The 21,362-nt window shown below is 36.3% G+C and overlaps 1 protein-coding gene across 31 annotated transcripts in view; it reads left to right on the top strand.

Annotated features, from left to right (window-relative positions):
• Nucleotides 1-21,362, top strand: part of FKTN (fukutin) — an 80,817-nt gene that overhangs the window by 35,929 nt on the left and 23,526 nt on the right. For 16 of the 31 annotated variants that reach the window (XM_057721567.1, XM_057721590.1, XM_057721585.1 and 13 more), the window contains 6 exons: nucleotides 4,620-4,897; nucleotides 5,549-5,681; nucleotides 12,000-12,129; nucleotides 14,079-14,212; nucleotides 15,782-15,909; nucleotides 19,807-19,899. In XM_057721567.1, coding sequence (XP_057577550.1) covers nucleotides 4,620-4,897; nucleotides 5,549-5,681; nucleotides 12,000-12,129; nucleotides 14,079-14,212; nucleotides 15,782-15,909; nucleotides 19,807-19,899 — 896 coding nt within the window. The remainder of the gene's footprint in view (nucleotides 1-4,619; nucleotides 4,898-5,548; nucleotides 5,682-11,999; nucleotides 12,130-14,078; nucleotides 14,213-15,781; nucleotides 15,910-19,806; nucleotides 19,900-21,362) is intronic. The other 15 variants (XM_057721578.1, XM_057721579.1, XM_057721587.1 and 12 more) reach the window with 5 other exon arrangements.

Genomic DNA, 21,362 nt, shown 5'->3' with positions numbered 1-21,362 from the left:
TTTTTCCTGCTCTGTGGCATTTACTTCCCCCATTCTATCTTCCAACTCACTTATTCGTTCTTCTGCCTCAGTCATTCTGCTGTTTATGCCATCTAGAGTATTTTTAATTTCTGTTATTTTGTTATCCATTGCTATTTGTTTTTCTGAGTTCTTATGAACTGTTTCTTGTACTTTCTCTATTTTGTTATTGAGATTTTGTATCTTTTTTACTATCATTACTCTGAATTCTTTTTCAGGCATTTTTCCTATTTCCTCCTCATTTATTTGGTCTTGTGGGTTTTTTTCCTGCTCCTTTGCCTGCATGGTGTTTCTTTGTTTCCTCATGGTTGTCCAAACTTTTGGGGTTGCTTGTCCCTGTTACTGAGTCCAAGCTCCTTCTGCTCACCGCACGACAGGCCCATGCATCGGAGACGAGGTGGGGAGGCAAGGAATACGGCTTTATTCAGAAAGCCAGCAAACTGAGAAGATGGCAGACTAATGTCTCCTCAAAAAACCATCTTCTATATCCTTTTTTTATATGACTCTCCCTTTTTTTTTATTTGCAGGTTTTCTATAACTCCTCTTCACAACATTTTAGGAATTCTCTTCTGAGAAAGGGTTAATGGGAGGTTGAAACCTTACATATGTGAAAACATTTCTTTTTATGTGCATCTTTGATTTCTAATTTGGCTTATGTAACAGTTAGCTTCTACTGAGTTACAGAACAGTATCTGCAGAGCAGATCAGACTGTATTAGGGCAGAAAGACCAAGAGCTCTAGGAGGGATGTCTCCAGGGGCAAAAAGGAACTGAGAGATGATCTGATGTATTTGATCCTATTGAGAGTTTTATGTTTCTGTTGCAGAGTTCATATGTGGATTATTGATAAATATATAGCAAGCTACGTCCTTTTCCTCCCTCGCTTTCATTTTCTCTGAGTGTAGGTCATTGTATTCTCTGCACAAAAAGATCTTTTCGTTTCCAGCTCTTATGCCTAATTTCTTTTTCTTGTCTTATTGGTTTAGGTTCAATTCATAATATTGAATAAAAATGTCTTTCTTTCTGAACTTTTTATTACTTGAATGTTGGACTTCCAAAATTTTATTTTCTTATCTTTACTCTGTGATTTTTCTTCTCTTTTGTTAACTTTTGCTCTACTTTTAAACAAATCTTTAACAATGTCATTGATTTTTTTCACATTTTTGCTTAAAAGTTAATATTTTTATTTTCTGAAAGCTCTGTGTACTCTGTTTCTTATAATAGCATTCTTATTTCATGGGTGCAGTTTTGTCTTTTACACCCTGCATATTTTAAAGGTTTGGCGTTTTTAAAAAAGTCTTTTGCTCCCTACTGCATTTTTTTTTTGTAAATCCCTTCTTTGTGGGTATTTGGTTTTTGGTATGGTTATTTATTTTATTTTATTTGTCTGTTTTTCATGATACAGATTTTCTACAGTGTTTGTTGATCTTTAAAGAATGAGACATTGAAAACCAATTGAAGCTTTTTGTTATGGTCAGATCTCATTAACTGCTGGACTTCACTACAGGGTAATAAGAGTATGTCAGCTTTTTCACTGCAGAGACTCCTACATGTCAGCATTTGTAGGTCATTCCTATTGGACTCCTTCAGTAACCTCATAGGAAAAGGCCTACAAAGCGTATAAACCTTTTTTACAACAATTATTTTATAACAGTCCTTTATTTTCCCAAAACAAAGTCTATAGAAATTATAACTCATCTACATACATAATCTCCCAAATAACTGCAATGTCTCAACTATAATATAAAGTAGAAATAAAAGGAAATGTGTATTTCGGTGTGTAAATGCCCAGGCATGACTGCACTGGAAGACATAAGGAAGTAATTCAGATGTTTGCACTTACCAGTAAGACCACTGAATGTGATAACTTGCAATACAGACTCTATTATGAATGATATTGTTTTTAGTAATATAGTTTTCCAAAAGAGCAAACAAGTTTCCAACAACAGAAAAGTAAAATTGTCTCTCCTTTAACGTGGTGATTGTATTCCTGGGAAATGGAGGCTCACATAATTATAAACATGTTTTTTACTATGTGATTATCTGCTAGAACATTTGAAATTATGCAGGACACAGGATAGATTTTCATAGTTTGGATTGTAGGATGTCTAGTGTCCCTAGCCTAGACCTCTAAATGCCATTTGTGTCCTCAGTCATTATGATAACCAGAAATATATCCACGAATTTCTAAACTGTCTCTTGGTGATAGTACCTCTTGCCTTGAGAACCAGTACTTTAGAAGAAAGAGAATATGCCATAATTGGCAAAACCAAAAAGACCAGAAGCTTTGCAGACCAAAGGTCAGCAGTACCCAGAATAAGCACACAGGTTCATGTTTATCATTTTATACATGTGACATCATACAGAACCCTTGGATAGTCCTCCCTAAAACTTCTCCCAAGGTAGAGCTAATTCATTAGATCACCACATCTAATTACTACAGACTTAATTTACCTGTGATTTTTCTTTGTTAGTACCGTTACCATGAAGTGAGCAGATTACTGCCAAGACAACTGGGAGCAGATTTGTGCAGTACAGCCTTGACCTAGGCCTTGCTCTGCTTGATCAGAGCAACTACTTTGTTCTTGACTTTCCTCTGTCATGATTATAAAAAGGCAAGCCATTTCATAGTCGTGCCTATCTTTTCTGTCAGTCTTTCTTCCCACAACCCAAGGTCTGATTCCTCTTCAAGTTCTGTCTGGCCTTTTAAATTTTTTCCAATTTTCCCAACTTAATATGCTTTTCTTTCATCCTGTACAGTAGATCCCTTCTCTGAATTGGCCACTCTTACACTTAGTCAGTACTTTTCACCTCTTAGGTTTTTAAAAAAGGGGAATACTACAGTTGATCATTCTAATATCAGGAGAACCAAGGTGAAAATGTATTAGACAGGGTAGTTTACATTAGTTGCTACTAAAAACAACCCTAAAATCTCATTGACTTCGAACAAAAAAAGGAGTAATTGTCTCTAGACAAAATCCAGTGTGGATATTTTTGGTCAGTGATATTTCTGGATCAGTTTCCTCTAACCAGTGACTTAGGGCTGCAGGCTGTTTCATTTGTGTGGCTTCCCCATCTTCAGTTCTTTGCTTCCCTACATGCAGATGGAAGAGGGAAAGCAGGGAAGATCTTATGGGACATTGTAAGGCCAGGCCTTACATTGATATATGATACTTCCATACACATTCCTTTGACCAAAACACACTTTCACTCTATATCCAGAAAGAAGACAGTTGTTATTGATACTGTTTAGCATTCTCTACCAGAGTGATCACTTTCTCTTGTTTAACAATATAAACAACAACAACAACAATCTGTTGAGCACCTGCTGGGTAGTAGCCACTCTGTTGATTCTTAAGGTTGAGAAACTTGCAGTCTATTAATGGAGTTTAAACAACTGAAAAAACAGTACAATCAGTACTATGATAAAGGTTTGTGTGTGTTTTAAGAGCATAAATGAGGACACAGCTAATCCAAATGACAACATTCAAAGGCAATAAGTGATGTGAATAAAGTATTCTTGAAAAATGTCTATGAATGCTGTGGGTCATAAGGCTTCAGAAGCAGTTCCATCCTTTAATAACTTTAATGTCGGGTATTACCACTTAGAACTTTATTTTCCTTAACTGTGGTGGACTAGGTATAATATTTTCCTTGCTGACCTCACATAGTTTCTGTGGACATCAGATGAGATAATTAATGTGAATGAGCTTTGTATTATATAAATATAGACTTAAAGTAGTAGTGTTGTAGAGTAGAAAGAACCTTATACTTGGTCAGATAAGACCTAAATGCTGGCAGTGGCTTTGCCTCCTATTAATTTTGTTTCTTTGAACTTCTGTGAGTGTGTTTCTTTATCTGCAATATCTGTAGCTACTTACTCTATGAAGTAGATGTTTATAAAATGATAACTCTATAAGATACAATAATGTTCATAAAAGTTCTTTGGAGACTGTACATTTCTATTCAGATGTAAGGTATTCTTAATAATTAATACTGTTCAATCATCTAAAGCACTGGTGTTGAGATTAGGATTAAAAATCTACTCTGTAGATTAATCTTGTCACATGAAAGTTATACTATAACTAATGCTGTTGGAAAATGCACTGTTTTATGGTATATCTCAGTCTGTTTTCTAATGGTGTGCGTTATGATAGGCTTCTATTTTAGTAGCAGTTTAAGGTGTTGGGATATAACTATGAGATGAAAACCCAGCTTTTATGAAGCACTTTTTATGGTTATTAGGAGTTAAATTGAGAATTACAGGCTTAATCTTAAGTGCTATCTTATATTAATGTTTACTTTATAGATACTAAGCAGAGAACACTATAATGAGTGGGCATTCTCATTCCAAAGAAGAAATTTGTACTAATTTTCATAGAGAGTCTTTGAACATGTCTTCCATGCTATGTGGTTTCTCTTTTTGGTACTTTCCTTTATTCTCCCACCACTACCTTTCTTTACCCAACTTCATTTTTTAATCTTCAGACAGGGAGCAGATTAGGACAAACATATGTATGATTTAATTCAGTGTAGGAATCACTTTAGTTTTGCTGCTAGTTTGGTTTTAAAAATTTAAGTTTGATGTTTGTTTGCTTTTAGGAAGGCTGGTTTCGGATAGCTGAAAATATGGGATTTCAGTGCCTAAAGATCGAGAGCAAGGACCCCCGGCTAGATGGGATAGACTCACTTTCTGGAACTGAAATCCCCCTGCACTACATCTGCAAACTGGCCAGTCATGCCATCCATTTGGTGGTCTTTCATGAGAGGAGTGGCAACTACCTCTGGCATGGCCACCTACGGCTCAAAGGACACATTGATAGGAAGTTTGTTCCTTTTCGAAAGTTACAGTTTGGTCGTTATCCTGGAGCTTTTGACAGGTAAAGTCGGGGTCAGAGGGGAGATGGGAAACCTGTCTTGTTCGATCATGAATTCTTATTCTTTCTTTTACGTTTATTAAATCTAAAATGTAATTCACCTAAATCAGTTTTGAAATGTAAATATTCAGCAAGAAGCAACTCATGCACATGTTCCCCAGGAAATAGTATATATATCAGAATGTTCAAAGCAACATTGTTCTTAATGTCCCAAACAAAATGTTGTGTGTTCACACCTTGAAGGGAAAGGAAGGAACTCTGAACTCGCACTCTGTGCAATAACAGAGATTAATCCTACAGTGTTGAGTGAAAGAAATAAAGCATAAAAGAATACAAATCTTACTATATGTATTGAGTTCAAACACAGGATAAAGTATGTTTGTGGATATATACTTACAAGTAGAAGTGTTCAAAATATACAAACTTCCAGTTATTATAAGATAAGTTCTGAAAATATACAGCATGGTAACTATAGTTAACACTACTGTATTGTATATTTGACAGCTGCTAAGAGAATACATCTTTAAAAATTATATCTGAGGTAATTGAAGAAAATATGCTTGATATTTAACTATTTTGCTTATGTTATATATTTTGAAGAGGCTGCCAATATTGAGTTAAGTCCTTATAATAAGTCTTAACTTTTGTTTTCAGGCCAGAGTTACAACAGATTACTGTTGATGGATTAGAAGTTCTCATTCCAAAAGATCCAAAGCACTTTCTAGAAGAAATACCACACTCTAGGTTTATTGAGTGTAGGTATAAAGAAGCTCGAGCATTCTTTCAGGTTAGAGATAACCAAATATTGTTCTTTTCAAATTAAAGGAAGTGTGTTTATTTTTAATATTTCTGGGAGCAGGCGGGAATGAAGGGACTTAATGGAAGATAGGTTAGAAAACATCTTTTCTGATTTGTCTATTTTCTTCTAGATTGTTTTAATTTTTTAAGTAGATTAAACATTAACCTTAAGGAATGATTTCTTCCCCAATTGAATGTTTGATATTTATGGAGACCTTGTTTTATTTGGATAGACTTTGACAGGTTCAGCACTGGCCTCTGCCTTTAGTTAGGATAGCCCATAAACTTTATGAAGATGGTACATTCTGTTCTTGAAGCAATCCGAGCAGGATGAAGCCATGTAGAATATGGACCATGTGAATTTAGAGAAGACTTCATAGAAAATACAGTTTTTCTCAGAGGGTTGGCACTGAATATGAATTTTTTGTATTTATGAAGCCTTTTAAAGATAAATGCTACACAAAGACCAAGTGCTTTTGAACTTTACTTTATTCTGCTGCTCTAGCTTTCAATTCAATAAACACTTATTAAAAGCCAGCTTCCCAGGAACTCTCCTGACCCTGGGGACATAAAGATGATTTTAAAGGACATGAAAGTTCAGCTCTAAGAAATGACATGAAACAGTTACAGTGAAAGCAGTCAAATTTATGGTGGGGTTTTGGTACCCTAATTTTTCCACTTGCCCTTTATTTTCTGGGATTCCCTTCCAAGAAAGCTGTGTACACAAGAATAGGAGAAGAATGGGAAAACGAAGTACCAGCTGTATCATCACTGGCCAAATGTCCAGCACCCACTAATGCAAGGTTATTTCTGGTAGGCTGTACCGGCACTCAGGGCCTAGACCTGAGAGCCCAAATGGGCCTTCCTAGCCCTGTTCCCTTAAATCTATGGTTATGTGACTGTGAAGCATACCCAGTCAGCCTCATGGATGAGAAGCTGGAAAACCACATGCGTGGCTGGGCCAGTGTTAGTAGGCAAGTGCTGCCTGTCATATCCCCACCACAGAGTAGCAGGAAGCAGAAGAGATGCAGGCTGGTGCTTGAACTTGACCATTCATTCACTGTTCCTGCCTCAAGGGAGTTTTTTCTGGTTGCCATCTCTGTCATAGCAATTATCAGAATTAACTGTGAATGTCAGTCTCATCCCCTAACAAGATTATGAGAACTTCTTGATGGTAGGCATCTTATTTTACTCACCTCTGTAGCCCCAGTATCTAGTACAGTACCTGCCTGGCACAAAGAAAAGCTCCTATAGTGATGGGAAAATGCATGAAGAATAAGGTGCTCTTCCAAATCAAAAGATTTTTTTTCAGGACACTTATTAGGGCTACTCCATTACCTAGTAAGCATTTGCCCAGACTCATTTTATTGATCTTTGTGAGAAGACAGTGTAAAATGTAAAATGTTTCAAAATATTGAGAAGTCATGAGAATAGTGTCAATTTTTTTTTAATTCCATATGCTCACTTTTGCTTTTTAGATTTTAAGGGCAGCCATTCAGTCAGCATTCAAGTAAAGAATGTGGATGACAGATGCTCAGAGGGCTAGTCAGCTTGTCATAGCCTCATGCTTTTGGCGTTTAAAGTACTATCACATAACAAGGCTGTAATGCTATCGGCAGGTTTCTCTTCATAACAGGATCAAGTGGAACTTTGTATTCATTCTTCATCGAGTTATTTGTGTCCTTCACTTGCAGCAAGACAGGCTCGTGATTACTAATTTGTTTTTCTCTTCTGCTAATGAATTGTTATTACTGATATGGAATGCCTAATGGGATTGATAACTGTTTCTAAATCCTTGTAGATGTTTCATTCTTCATCGTTTCTTATACCCAGGAAGATCAGTTTTCAAATTAAAGTGAAAGTACATAATTTTGAACACTTGATGGCACCAGACAACCTTAAATACAATGCCTGGTGTTTAAAAAAAAAAAAATCAATGAACTTATCTACAAGATCTCATAAAGCAGCCTCCTAACTTTCTTTTGTTTTTTTTTTTTATAATAATTTTTGGAAACATTTTCAAACTGTCAGAAAAGTTATAGATGCAATACAGAGAATTCTTTTTCCTGAACCATTGGGAGTAAGTTGTCAACATCTGCCCCACAACCTCAAATAATTTAGTATTTCTTGAAAATAAGAACATTCTCCTACGTCTTAATACAAAAATCGGGAAATTAATATAAAGATTATTACCATTTAATCCTCATTCAAGTTTTGCCAATCATCCCAATAATAACTGTTATAATAAAAGGATTCAGTTCAGAATCACATTGCATTTAATTTTTCTGTCTCTAGTTTCCTTCAGTCTGAAACAGTTTCACAGCCACTTTTTAAGTTTTATGACTTTGATACTTTTGAAGATTACAGGCCAGATATTTTGTAAATTGTCCCTTGTTTGGGGTTTGTCTGGTTTTTCCTCATGTTAGATTTAGATTATATACCTTTAGTAGGAATAACACAGAAGTGATTCTGTGCTTTCACTTCATCCTATCAGGTGCTGCATGATTTTGATTTGTCCCATTACTGTTGGCTTTTACATTGATCACATGATTAAAGTGCTGTCTGCTGGCTTCACCCTGGTGTAGTTTCTATTTTTCCTATTATAACTAATAGGTATTTGGCATGAAGGTACTTTAAAACTCTGTAAATATTGTCAATATCGTCCTTAAACTTTCAAGTTTATTTGTTTATATTATATGAACTCATGATTTCTTGTTTCTTCAGTGAGTTATAGTTCACTATTTTCATCGTTTATTTTGATCCTCAAAATGTTCCATATTTGGTCAGTGCGAACCCCTTCACGTGGCTTCTGTCTTTTTTGTCATTTCTCCACCATCTTTTGAGCACCTTCTTGCTTTTTGGCTCAAGATATTCTAGATTCATCTCGTAATTTCCCTGCTACGATCCTGGAATCAGCCATTTCGCTGAATCCTGATTCCTTTTGGAAGCCAAGCCTGGATGCTAGGTGTGCTCATTGCTATTTGGGGTTTGCTTGCCTGCAGGACCTCTCAGTGACAGGAGGGGAGAGAGAGAGAGAGTGTGTGTGTCTGTGTATTTACTTCTGTGTCTGTCTGTCTATCTATCTATCAGGATCCATGAATCCACATTGATATCATCAGTCTACTTGATTTATATTTCAACTAAACAGCATAGAGTTCATTTCCATATTTGTGACTCCCCTCTCAAACAGTGAGACACCTGACTTCTATTACCTTTAATATATTTACTCATTTGTTCAGTCTCCCATCATTTCTGCTGCCCCCTCTCCCACATGGATGCTTCCCCATCCTGCTTGGTGTTGCTTTCCCGCACTGGGCCACCCCCATATATAGACACACTTCTCACCCTGCTCAGGCTCTGGCCCCCCACACTGGACTCCCCTCCATGTGGATGCCCTCAACGCCTGCTCAGATTCTGATACCCATGCCAGGCCACCACTGTGCGCTTTCTTGCTCTGCCTCATCTAATGGCTCAAGTTTAGAAGAGCAGGAAGGGAAGGAGAACAGATGGGAAGTGCTCTCCTGACTTACTTTATTTTCTCAATCTACCAAAATGTTTAGGACTAGGATAATACACATCTTCCTGCACTTGATTTTGTTTCAGTAGTAACTATCTGAAAATAATTGGTGAGCTTTAGTTTGTTGAGTTCCAGTAAAAAAACAGAGGATAATATGGAAATATATGGACCCCTGGCCCAGGAACATCTAGAAAGCTATATTCATATCCTCTTTCTTCTACTAAGTTGCTCTGAGTGAGACCTGGGGCAGATTTCTGAGCCTTAGTTTCTTCATCTATGACATGAGTGGACACCTTCTGTCACTTTATTATTTTTAATCTATATTTTGGGGAAGGATTTGGGGAAAGGTTGCCTAAACAGGAAAGATCAAATGGATGTGTTACTTAAATTAGGATTTAGTCTTTTTCTAAGAGGCATGGTAATCCCAAGATTTATATGAGACATTTTTAAATGAAAAAAAGTGTGTATAACTATAATTTTTAAAGTCCATAACAGATGTATAAGGTGTATACGTATATACATATTTATACTTTGACACATATGAGGGTCAATTCTAAGAAATGGAATTTCTGGGAGAGTCGTTATTAAAGGTATGTCAGAGCTGAGAGTGTGTCTATGCAGGGGCAGCCTCAGTTGGACATAATTATCAGAGTAATATTTTTGTAGAACATAATGTTTTCATTTCTGTTATTTAATTTGATCCTTTCAGTCACTCTGTGAAATAAGCCAAGGATTCACCATTAACTGATAAGAAAATTGGAGTTTCAAAATGTAAGTTGCACAGTCATTATTGGCTGAGCATGGAGTAAATTCTCGGTCTCCAAATTCCTAGCTCCAGGCTTTTCCCCCTACAACAGAGATATGAACATGCATCTCTCATTCCAGTCATGTGTTCTAAGAGAACTGTGACTCTGAAGATGTTTTCATAATGAAGAGATAAACTTTGTGTATTCTGGAGAATGTAACTTATTTTCAGGAATCCCTCTTTTTTCCTAAGGATATGTTTTTGCTTGAGATGTATGGTCCTTATAGGAACTATATGTCCTCCTACTATATTGTAAAAGAATGCAAGGATATTTTAGGATATTGTGGGCATGGGAGGGCTTAGTCAGTTGTTTATTCATTTACCCATTTATCAGTATGTGTTGCTCACGTATTATATGCCAGGCACCATTTTAAATTTGTACATACAGTGATGGCGAGATTCAGTGCCTGCCCTCAAGGAATCATCTTTACAGCCTATTGGAGGAAATATAAATAGAGTCAGCAATTAGAATGAAGTATGATAAGGAGGATGGGAGTAATAGGTGAAGGGGATTAAGCGATATAAACTTCCAGGTATAAAATGAATAAGTTAAGGGGATATAATGTACAGAATAGGGAGTAGAGTCAATAATATTGTAGTAACTCTGTATGGGGACAGATGGTAGCTAGAGTTATCATGGTCATCATTTTGTAATGTATAAAAATTGAATCACTATGTTGTACACCTGAAACTAATATAATATTGTATGTCAATTATAATTCAATTTTAAAAAAGACTTTGATCTTTTGTTCTGTAACAAAAAGAATTAAATATGATAAGAATTATAGTAAAAATATATATAAATGGCAACTGTTACAAGCTCATTGAACAGATTATTTCATTTGTCTATGTCTAGTATCAAACATAATTTCTTTCTCTCTAAATGTTGAGCTGAAGAGGAGCACTGGGAGAAAAAATACATATGTCTTCCTGGAAAATCAGGGAATGTTTTTCAAGGGGTGGAAATGAGGCCTGAGAGATTTTGTTAGTCAAGGGCATTTCAGACAGAGGAAACATGTTATAAAGCCACAGAGGCTTGAAAAGTTGTGGTATATTTGGGGAGTGAAATATGAGGAGGGTAGAGATAAGGCTGGACCAGCACTCTGGACCTAAACACGATGTTCTTGTCTGCCATGCCAAGAAGTTTAGATTTTGTCCCATAGATGTGAATCACCAGTGAACAATTTATAGTGCTTTCTTCAGTTCCAGAACACCCCAAAAATGGAGAAAATCAGAAAAGCAAAAAGACTATAAGTAAATGACAGTATTTGCATAGAATTTCAAAATTTGTAAGACATTTTTATGTCATCCATTACCTCATTAAATCTTCACAGAGGTCCTGCAAAGTATAATTACTATCCTTTAATTATTGATGAGAAAATTAAATCTGAGAGAGGTTTGTTCTTTCATTCTCTCATTCATTCAAACACTGTTTTAGACATTGGAGATTTAGTGATAAACAAAATGAAGTTACTTTCCTTGTAGAGCTTATACTTTTCTGAAGTGCTATGCATAACGTTATAGTTAAAATGAAGTGAGATTAGATTTAAACACAATGTGATTCAAAAATCCCATGTTCTTTCTACTCTGCTATTCAGTCTTAAAGACTATTTGCTCCAGTGAATGATGAAAACATCATTGACTGCATTGTGCTTCACATATGCCTGTAGCTCTCTTAATTACCCTTCTTTCCCCCTAACTGGCCAATCTGCTAAATTGTGATGTAGAGAAGAGAGTTTATAAAGGTATAAATCTCATCTTTTGGGAATCCTGGTTTTGTTCCTTTCCCTTTAACTTGTCTCTCCTAGAAACTACTCTAATAGTCTTGTTTTAATGTGTGACTAACAAGAAAATCTGAAACTTGATTTTTATAATAGAAAGATATATAATATGAGGTTAATTTGCAAGCTTAATTTGAATGTCACAGACATATTTCTGGCAACTTAGAAATGGCTATAATAGCTGACTATTTATTCTATCTGTAGCAATACCTTGATGATAACACTGTGGAAGCTATGGCCTTTCGGAAGAGTGCAAAAGAATTGTTGCAACTAGCAGCCAAAACATTAAAGAAATTGGGAGTACGGTTCTGGCTGAGCAGTGGAACTTGTCTAGGTAAAATTCTTGTTGCTTTACATTTGTCTTTTTGACATTTCATCCTCTTTTGCTTTAGGGATGACTGCTTGAGATGACAAAACATCAGTGGTATTTGAAGTGTCATATTTATAGACAGAATAAACATAGTGCATGGAGCAAGGATTTATTGATTTTTTTAAAGAATTAAGTTCAGAAACTTAAAACAGAGAATTAGGAAGGCCATGTCTTGTTTCCCAAAATTATAAATGATCTGTATAAAATTTATATCACAACATGCAAACTACATGTGATTCTCAGGTAATCTTTAGATTAACACTTTATTATTTCTATCCCAAAGGTGGTTATTACCTTAAAAAAAAAACCCTGTGTTCTATTTCTTTACTTACACGCCACACAAACAACTTGCATTGCACCAAAAGCTTCTAAGAGGAAAGGGAATGTCATAACGTCTTCCATGAATCTTTTCTAGATCATGATTGGACATCACCGCCTTACCACATTCTGTTCATTCTGAGATGGGGAAATGTAGAATCCGAGAAAGATTTTGGATTCTTTCCACTGTGCATTAGCTCAAGCTCCTTTGGATTTTAGAATTATGTAGAATTAAAAAAAATTTTTTTTGGTTTTTATTCCCTCTTGTTTATAACTGTAGTAGGTTATAACTGTATTTGTACAAAAATTAATTCTGCTCCTGCTTTTATAGGGTTACCATATAATTTATTGTCCAATTCAAGAGACTTTTTGAGAGTGAAAGGAGTGCCATTAGTAATTATGTTGGTACAACAGGTGTAAACAGGGCTATATGATTATCCTGTATATTAGGCTTTGTGGGAAATTTACATGGTTCTTCCTGTCAAGGAGCTTACAGCTAGAGTAACCCTCTCCCTGATTCCCCGCAAAAAAAGGTACATCTCATTTATGTGCTATATGCTTTAAGGGTTAATTTTTTGAAGCAAGATTGTTTTATAGATTTATCAAAAATATTTCTTGGGACTTCCCTCGTGGTGCAGTGGTTAAGACTCAGCTCTTCCAGTGCAGGGGGCCCGAGTTTGATCCCTGGTCAGGGAACTAGATCTCTGCAGAGTTTTCATGCTGCAGCTAAGACCAGAGCAGCCAAATAAATAAGTAAATTAAATGAATATTTTTAAAAAGTAATAAAATAAATTTCAGTTTAAAAAAATTTCTTTATCATTTATCATGATATCTTTTGAGTTTTTAGTCCCATGGTTTGCTTAATTTAGTCCCATGGTTTGCTTAATATCCTTCTAATCCTTCCATTCAAAGTATTCAAAAAGTAAATAAGGGACTTCCTAGGTGGCGCAGTGGTTAAGAATCTGCCTGCCAATGCAGGGGACATGGGTTCGAGCCCTGCCCTGGGAAGATTCCACATGCCATGGAGCAACTAAGCCCGTGTTACACAACTATTGAGCCTGTGCTCTAGGGCCCATGAGCCACAACCACTGAGCCCATGTACCGCAACTATTGAAGCCCACATGCCTAGAGCCCATGCTCCGCAACAAGAGAAGCCACTACAATGAGGAGCCTGCGCACTGCAATGAAGAGTAGCCCCCGCTCTCAGCAACTAGAGAAAGCCCATGTGTAGCAACGAAGACCCAGCACAGCCAATAAATAAATAAAATAAATAAATAAATAAATTTTAAAAAAAAGCTAATAAAACTATTCAGAAAGTAAAGTACGTCATGAAACTTTTTGAGGCTGCTGAGTGCTCAGACCAGTAAAAAGGAAGGAAGGAAGGAATAAAAGAAATGATCTTCAATAAGTGGCTCCTGTAATCATAGATATTAAATTGGGATCTAATTTTTCAAAATTTTGGTAAAGCACACTAAGGCTAAAACTGTGAAATAAAATATACTGTTACAAAGACTATCCATTATAATAATGACTAATTTTTTCCAAACCTAAGTTTTTTAAGAAGTTTTCTCATTTCCTTTTTTTTTTTTTTTTAGGATGGTATCGGCAGTGCAGCATTATTCCTTATAGTAAAGATGTTGACCTAGGAGTTTTTATACAAGATTACAAATCTGATATTATTTCAGCATTTCAAGAGGCAGGACTCCCACTCAAACACAAATTTGGGAAGGTCAGTAATAAAAATCTGCTTTACTTTGTTAGTAATGTCTCAAAAGTAAAGTTTATATTAAGCAACTCAGAGACGTTTATGAGCATTGCATATAGCATTTTGTTACTCAGTATTGGCCAGGATGAGTTCAGCAGAAGATTATTACCACTTGTGACTTCTGCACTATTTAAGGAAAACTAGAAAATCTGGCTTCTTCTTGACTGTGGGAAGAAAAAAGGATCTTGGACTCTTGCAGGAGAATTTATTGCCGTTTTATTAGGCAGCAGTATAACATAATAATTAATTAATATAATGTATACTATATAATTAATATAATAAGTAAGAATCCCATCTACCCTACATGAAGTTATGTTGTTTCTCATGAGTCATTTAATTTTATGTTCACGTAGGCATCATATTATTATCATCTCGAAACATTCCACTGATTGCTAACAGTTAGAAATATAGAATCATTTCAAACAGTGCTTGGGTTTCTTATTCATTTCAGATGTCCTAGGTCATAGCAATTTTCTCACAGTTCAACTAGGAATAGGTCATTGTGGCTTAGATGAAATCTCCTTGTAGACAATTTTTATTCCTGTGCCCTAAGCTTATGATCCCTGGTAATCACCTTAATTTGCTTGTTCCCAGAGAGGTGTTGTCCTGGAAAGCAAGTAGAAGTATGTTTAGTTCCTGGAAAATTACTCTTCTCATCATAATCATTCTAGTTTATTTAAAAATTTAGTAAAATATCTTCCTGAGGGCAAAGTCAAAGCAGTAGAACTCTAGTCATTCAGCAGTTGTTTCCTTAACACTCACTGTGCCTGGCCCTGTGCTCTGCACCCGGGACACAAAGATGAATAAGGTACAATCCTTATCCTTGAGGAGTACACTGTCTAATTGAGAGAAAACAAATGCATAAACAATGAAGTGATTAGTGCTGCTGCAGACAGGTGCACCAAGTCCAATGGGAACATGATTATTTGTAGGATGAGTTTCTTAGGAAAATGCTCTCAGAATTCTTTGTACTCTTTAACTTTTCTTTTTTCTTTTTTTCATGTATATAATATAATGATATATGGGTTTCTATACCACATTTATATAGGTACTCATTTATTGATTGTGATGAGAGACTTACTTCCTCATAGTTTTACTTGGTTATTAAAGGGTTGGCCACTCTTGCCTTCTGAGGTGGCCCACACTCTGTCCTCTGTCTGTGGAGTGTGTTTCTCTCTAAATAAGTCCACTTCTTACCTAAAAAAATAAGTAAAATAAAAAAATTTTTCCTTTGATTACTTTCCTTCTTTAGTCAGAAAAAGGGGCTTGGGAACAGGATGTTTTGCAGTGTGGTCTTTTAACTACTGTAAGTCATTTACTCTGAGCTGTCATCAGTTGTAAGAAGCAACATTATTTTGTGTGCATTTAAGAAAGAAATCAAACGATGGTGTGCTACTGATGTGTCCCAACTTGAAAAACAGTGTCTTAAAACCTATACTTTCTCTATATAAAACATAAGAATCTTTTGTTTTTTAATTAAAAAAAATGTATTTCCTTTGTTTCAGTCTGTGAAGGTTTTCATCTTCTCCCTAGGTAGAAGACAGCTTGGAACTATCTTTCCAGGGAAAAGATGACGTTAAACTTGACATTTTTTTCTTCTATGAAGAGACTGACCATATGTGGAATGGAGGCACTCAGGCCAAAACAGGAAAAAAATTTAAGTATGAATCAGATAAGTACTTACAAAAGGGGCTATAGAAATAACTGCAGAAGGTAGAAATACGAAAGTAACTGAAAATGGGGGCAAGAGAAAGACTGTCAAGGCTCCATTATTAGCTGACGGTTTCTTAGTTTTCTCAGAGAGCCCAGCTACGCTTGAGAAGTGAGGACTACCTGTTAGGACAGTCCATGAAGGGGAAGTGCCCCTGGGTTTGTCAGTCCAAAGAGTCACTGTGATTGCAAACCCTTGAGTCATCAGAAAGGGAAAGTCAAAATAAGGAACAGAAAAATCAGGCCCCGAGCCTGAGCCAAGAAACTGATTGGTTGTTAGAGCTGTAGGAGCTTGATAATTTGATGAGAATGGGTAAGGATCAGTAAGAAGGAGGTTGTCAAGGTGAAGTGAAGTTTAAGTGAGATTGGGTTTGGCTAGAGCTGAGGTCAGGAATACTGGGAATGTGCCTTTAACATAGACTGAGGAATAATCCTTAAAGGATACTCATCGGGCTTAACAGCTACCATATTTTGTCAAATGTAAGGTCATAAGCATTGTAAGATGTACCATTATTTTATGTGCTACCAAGAAAGGAGAGACACTGCCAATTATAATCTTAAGACACATGATTGAGATAGAAAATTGCAGGGGGAAAGTGTCTTAATTCTGAATTAATTAATGGACTGCAATATGTTAGACTGGCATTTTGAACATTTTTTTTTTAATACTGCCATAGTCAAACTCCTTGATGACAAAAGACAAAAATGACATTAGAGTAACAATGTACCCTTTATGATGCAGTTGGCCTGTTCACAGTTCTGAAAGAGAGAGGATGAACGTGAACGAGAACCCAGAGAGCGTGGGCTCTGGAATCAGGCAGACCCGGGAAGCCTCAGCTTCACCCTAATTGTGGCCTTTAGCTTTTCTGAACATTCATCTCCTCATCCATTAAATTTGAGTAGTGCTCCTGTATGTCAGACACTACTCTGAACATTTTTTGTGTGTTAACACATCTAATCCTCATAACAACCACAGATAGTCTGTGAGGCACTGAGAATTTAAGTCATTTATTCAACATCACATCGAATAAGTCAGACAGCAGCCTGTTTCTAGAGTTCATACTTGTAATCGCTACCCCCTACCGCCTCTCTAATGCACCTGACAGTGTGAGGCACTTAGCAGAGTGCTTAGCGCTTATTAAGTTATCAGTGAGTGGTGGTTACCATTGGTATTATTATTTAATATTATTAATATTATGATTGCTAACGTGATCACTGTCGTTGTCATCCTTATGGTTGTTCTCTGAGCAGCAGCATAAATTGACCTCATCAGCTAGCTGAGATTGGGGCTCCTGACATGGAATCAATTTGAGCCATTGGGCACATCGGGGAATGTTCTGTACAGCACAGAAGAAGAATTCCAAGCTCAGGCTAGTTTCTCCTGGGTACATAGACATACCCTGCTGGGATCACTGAATCTTTATTTGAAGGCAAGGAATCTCTGTGTAAGGTTAAACTTGTTCTGGAGGTTTGAGAGTAATCCAAACCTTTTTCTCAAAGTCATAAAGTATCCCCAGATTGACACTGATCCTGGAGCATATTCCTGAAACTCACTTATTATAAAAAATTATTTTGCTTTATGACAACAAACACCTTCATGCTGCGTAAGCTTTGATTATGAGACAGAAATTAGTAAGTTAATGAATATGTAATTGACACTCTCACTATGGCTAGGCGAATAGGGAGCTAAGTGTTTTTGACATTTAGCTATAGTTTGTTTATTCAAATATGATAAAGATGCCAAATTTAATGCATAATTTAAAGGCTTTTTTTTTTTAAACTAGGAGATAGTATAGCATAGAAATTAAAGGCATGGAGTCAGTCTGCTTGCTTTTGAATCCCAGCTCTCCATTTTACCAGCTGTATTATCTTGGGCTAGTTATTTAACCTCTCTGTACCTAAGTTTCTTCAAATGTAAAATGGGAATAGTAATAGAAATTCCTGCATAGAGTGGTTTTAAGAACTGAGTTAATACACAAAAAGGGTTTTGAAGAGACTTAAGCATGTCCTGAGTGCTAAGTTATTATTAGCTGCTATAATTAATACTCTCAGTAGCAGTAGTAGTAAAGAAAACTATTCCTCTTCTTAGTCTTACAAGAAATTTACAGATCAGAAACCTGTATAATTATCTCAGTATTAAACTGCCACATCTATTCTTAGAGAACTCATATGAGAATGTCATCTTTGTTCTAAAAAAGGTAATTTCTGGAGCTTGTATTATAATCCTGTTATTCTTAATTTTTTTTCTAAGGCTTGGATTTCTTTCTTCTCACTGACATGATCCCATGTCAAACCTCAAAAGAACTGTGCATTTCTAACCAGTACATCTCTGGCTAGAAAAGGCTTCTTTCATTCTGCTTTAACTGCTCTTTATGGTAGCAGTGTTTGGGAAGTGTGAAGTGTTCTGACTATTTAACTAGAGAAATGAGCAGTGATAGAACTGCCTGGACAGATGGTGTGAGTCCCAGATTTTCTATCATGTTACCGTGACCTTAAAAGGCAGAGAAAAGAACAGGGGATGGTTGTGTAGAGTAGTTTCTTTGGAAGATTCCCCCAGCCATATGCCATTTTCATCCTTTTCAGCACTATTTACTTTAAGGAACTGTAGAATTTTCACCAGTACTATTTCCAGAGGGAAAAATCTTTAAAGCTAGTCTAAGGGTCTTTTTATCTTTATAATCTACTTTTTTATTCGTGTGTAGTTTATTCTGAGAAAAAGCTTAATGATAGTATAGAATGCTTACCATTTTTTTAAAAGCTGAAGAGGAACTCAGGAAGGAAGAAAAAAGTTTACCCTTTCAAAACTTTACTCTGCATGCCTTCAGAATGATGTTTTTGGTCATAAGATTTAATAATAATTACAACATTGATAACAATGATAAAGCTATAGCTACCAGGGTATCTGCTAGCAGTCAGGCACTATGATAGGTCATTTATGATTTAATCTCAGATCAACCTCACATTATCCCTGTGGGTTAGGTATTCTCACTGCCAGTTAGATACGAGGAAACTAAAGCTCAGAGAAGTGAAGTAACTTGCTCAAGGTTCTCTGGCCATTAATAGTAGGGCCAATATTTAACTTCAGACCTATTGGATTCTTTTATTTATTTATTTATTTATTTATTTACTTATTTATTGGCTGTGTTGGATCTTCATTGCTGCATGCAGGCTTTCTTTAGTTGTGACGAGTGGGGGCTACTCTTCATTGTGGTGCGTGGGCTTCTCATTGTGGTGGCTTCTCGTTGTGGAGCACAGGCTCTAAGCACGGGCTTCAGTAGTTGTGGCACTCAAGCTCTGTAGTTGTGGTGCATGGGCTTAATTGCTCGGCGGCATGTGGGATCTTCTTGGACCAGGGATTGAACCCGTGTCCCCTGCATTGGCAGGCAGATTCTTAACCACTGCGTCACCAGGGAAATCCCAGAACTATTGGATTCTTAAGCCTAAATACTTCTGTCTAAGAGATAATATGTTAAATGAGTTAATATATGTAGTAATGCATTTTAACAGTACCTAGCACATAATAAGTACTATGTAAGTATTAGCTATGGCTGCAACTATCATTATTACCATATTATTATTCTATTACTGTGACTACTCATGTGTTGCACTGGTACAAAACATGGGACCTTCAATACAGTGGTAACTTGGATTAGTTACTCTTTGGACAAGCATTTTCTTCCCAGGTCTCATATTTTCTTCCATCTTTATTTCTTACTCTGAACTCATACTTTCACCTAAAATCTAAATTCATTTCTTATATATTGTCTGGATTTTTAATATTTATTTTTCTTCTTCAAGTTCCAATCACCAATAATAAAAAGTGATGAATATATTAACTGTGCCTCCAGATGTGAAATTTTCATTCCACAACTTCACAGACGTTACAGATGCTACCAGATTCCTTTGGGTTATTTCTTTCCTTCACATCTGAATCAACTGATGTAAGTAAAGGCCAGAAGTTTAAGAGGCAATAATAATGGTAATAATAAAAATTAACTTTTATTGAATAGTTACTATGTGCTAGGCACTATGCCAGGCTTTTATATGCATCATCTCATTTAACCTTCACCACGAATTTGTAAGGGAGATTTACTGTCACCTCCTTTTATGGATGAGAAAATTAAGGCAGAGCTAAGACTCAAAACTTCAGAGCTCTTGTTCTTACCCATACACAATGTGTCACCACAATTTCTATCATATTGCTAATACTCCCTCTGTGAAAGTAGCCCTTCTATTTGTGGACATTATCAGAATATTACAGCTACCTCTGTATTCTAGGATAGGAAATCTACTACCCCCAGAGCTAGTTGTGTCTGACTTAGGCCTTCTGATATATGTCGCTTCTGCTTACTGTATAGATCTTCAAAAAATTTGGATTTGTCCTCTGTGGGACTAGACTCATCCAAGACTAGACTCCTATATAATTTAACATTTCATTTCTGTAAAATTTATTTACTAACTGCTATGTGCTAAGGATTCTGATGTGAATATAACTTAGTTTCTGCTCTCAAGGATCTTATAATCTAGACCATGAAACAGATATTAAAGTACTCTGTCAGCAGGATATGATTTAAATAGATGTCTTGTATAGTTGAGATACAAATCAGTTCTATCCAGAAGCAACGGCAAGGAAGCGTGGCAAAAAATAGAGAAGTTTGTTAGGTAGATTTAGGAGGACTATGGAGAAAGGTCTAATAATAGGTTTACTTAACTATTGTTGTATTTAGATTGTTCCCATTTTTTTATTATTAAAAAATTCTATGAGCATCTTTGTACATAAAGTGAAAGCTTGATTAGGGATTGTTTCTTTGAATAGATCCCCAGAAGTGGAATTATTATTGTTGTTTGTGCTGTTTGAGAGAAAGAGGGTAATTGGGAAATGTTCTCTTAATAGTAAAAGTACAAGATTTTACTGTTCAGTGTCTTGTAAGGCTCTTTGCAGCTGTCCAGGCCTCCTCAGTCATCTTTGTCAGCATGCTTTATTTTACCTGCCTATTTTTCCCCTATTTTTATTTTTATTTTCCCCCCTACTTTTAAAAAATAAACTTTTTAAAAATTATTTATTTATTTATTTATTGGCTGTGTTGGGTCTTTGTTGCTGCACATGGGCTTTCTCTAGTTGCAGCAAGCAGGGGCTACTGTTCTTTGCAGTGCATGGGGCTCCTCATTGCCATGGCTTCTCTTGTTGAGGAGGATGGGCTCTAGGTGTGTGGGCTTCAGTAGTTGCGGCACGTAGGCTCAATAGTTGTGGCTCATGGGCTTTAAAGCACAGGCTCAATAGTTGTGGCACACAGGCTTATTAATTGCTCCAAGGCGTGTGGGATCTTCCTGGAGCAGGGATCAAACCCGTGTCCCCTACCTTGGCAGGCGGATTCTTAACCACTGTGCCACGTAGGAAGCCCTA

This window comes from Hippopotamus amphibius, chromosome 2, assembly GCF_030028045.1.
Source record: "Hippopotamus amphibius kiboko isolate mHipAmp2 chromosome 2, mHipAmp2.hap2, whole genome shotgun sequence".
In the NCBI taxonomy this organism is placed as follows: domain Eukaryota; kingdom Metazoa; phylum Chordata; class Mammalia; order Artiodactyla; family Hippopotamidae; genus Hippopotamus; species Hippopotamus amphibius.
This window is presented reverse-complemented; position numbering and strand designations above follow the sequence as displayed.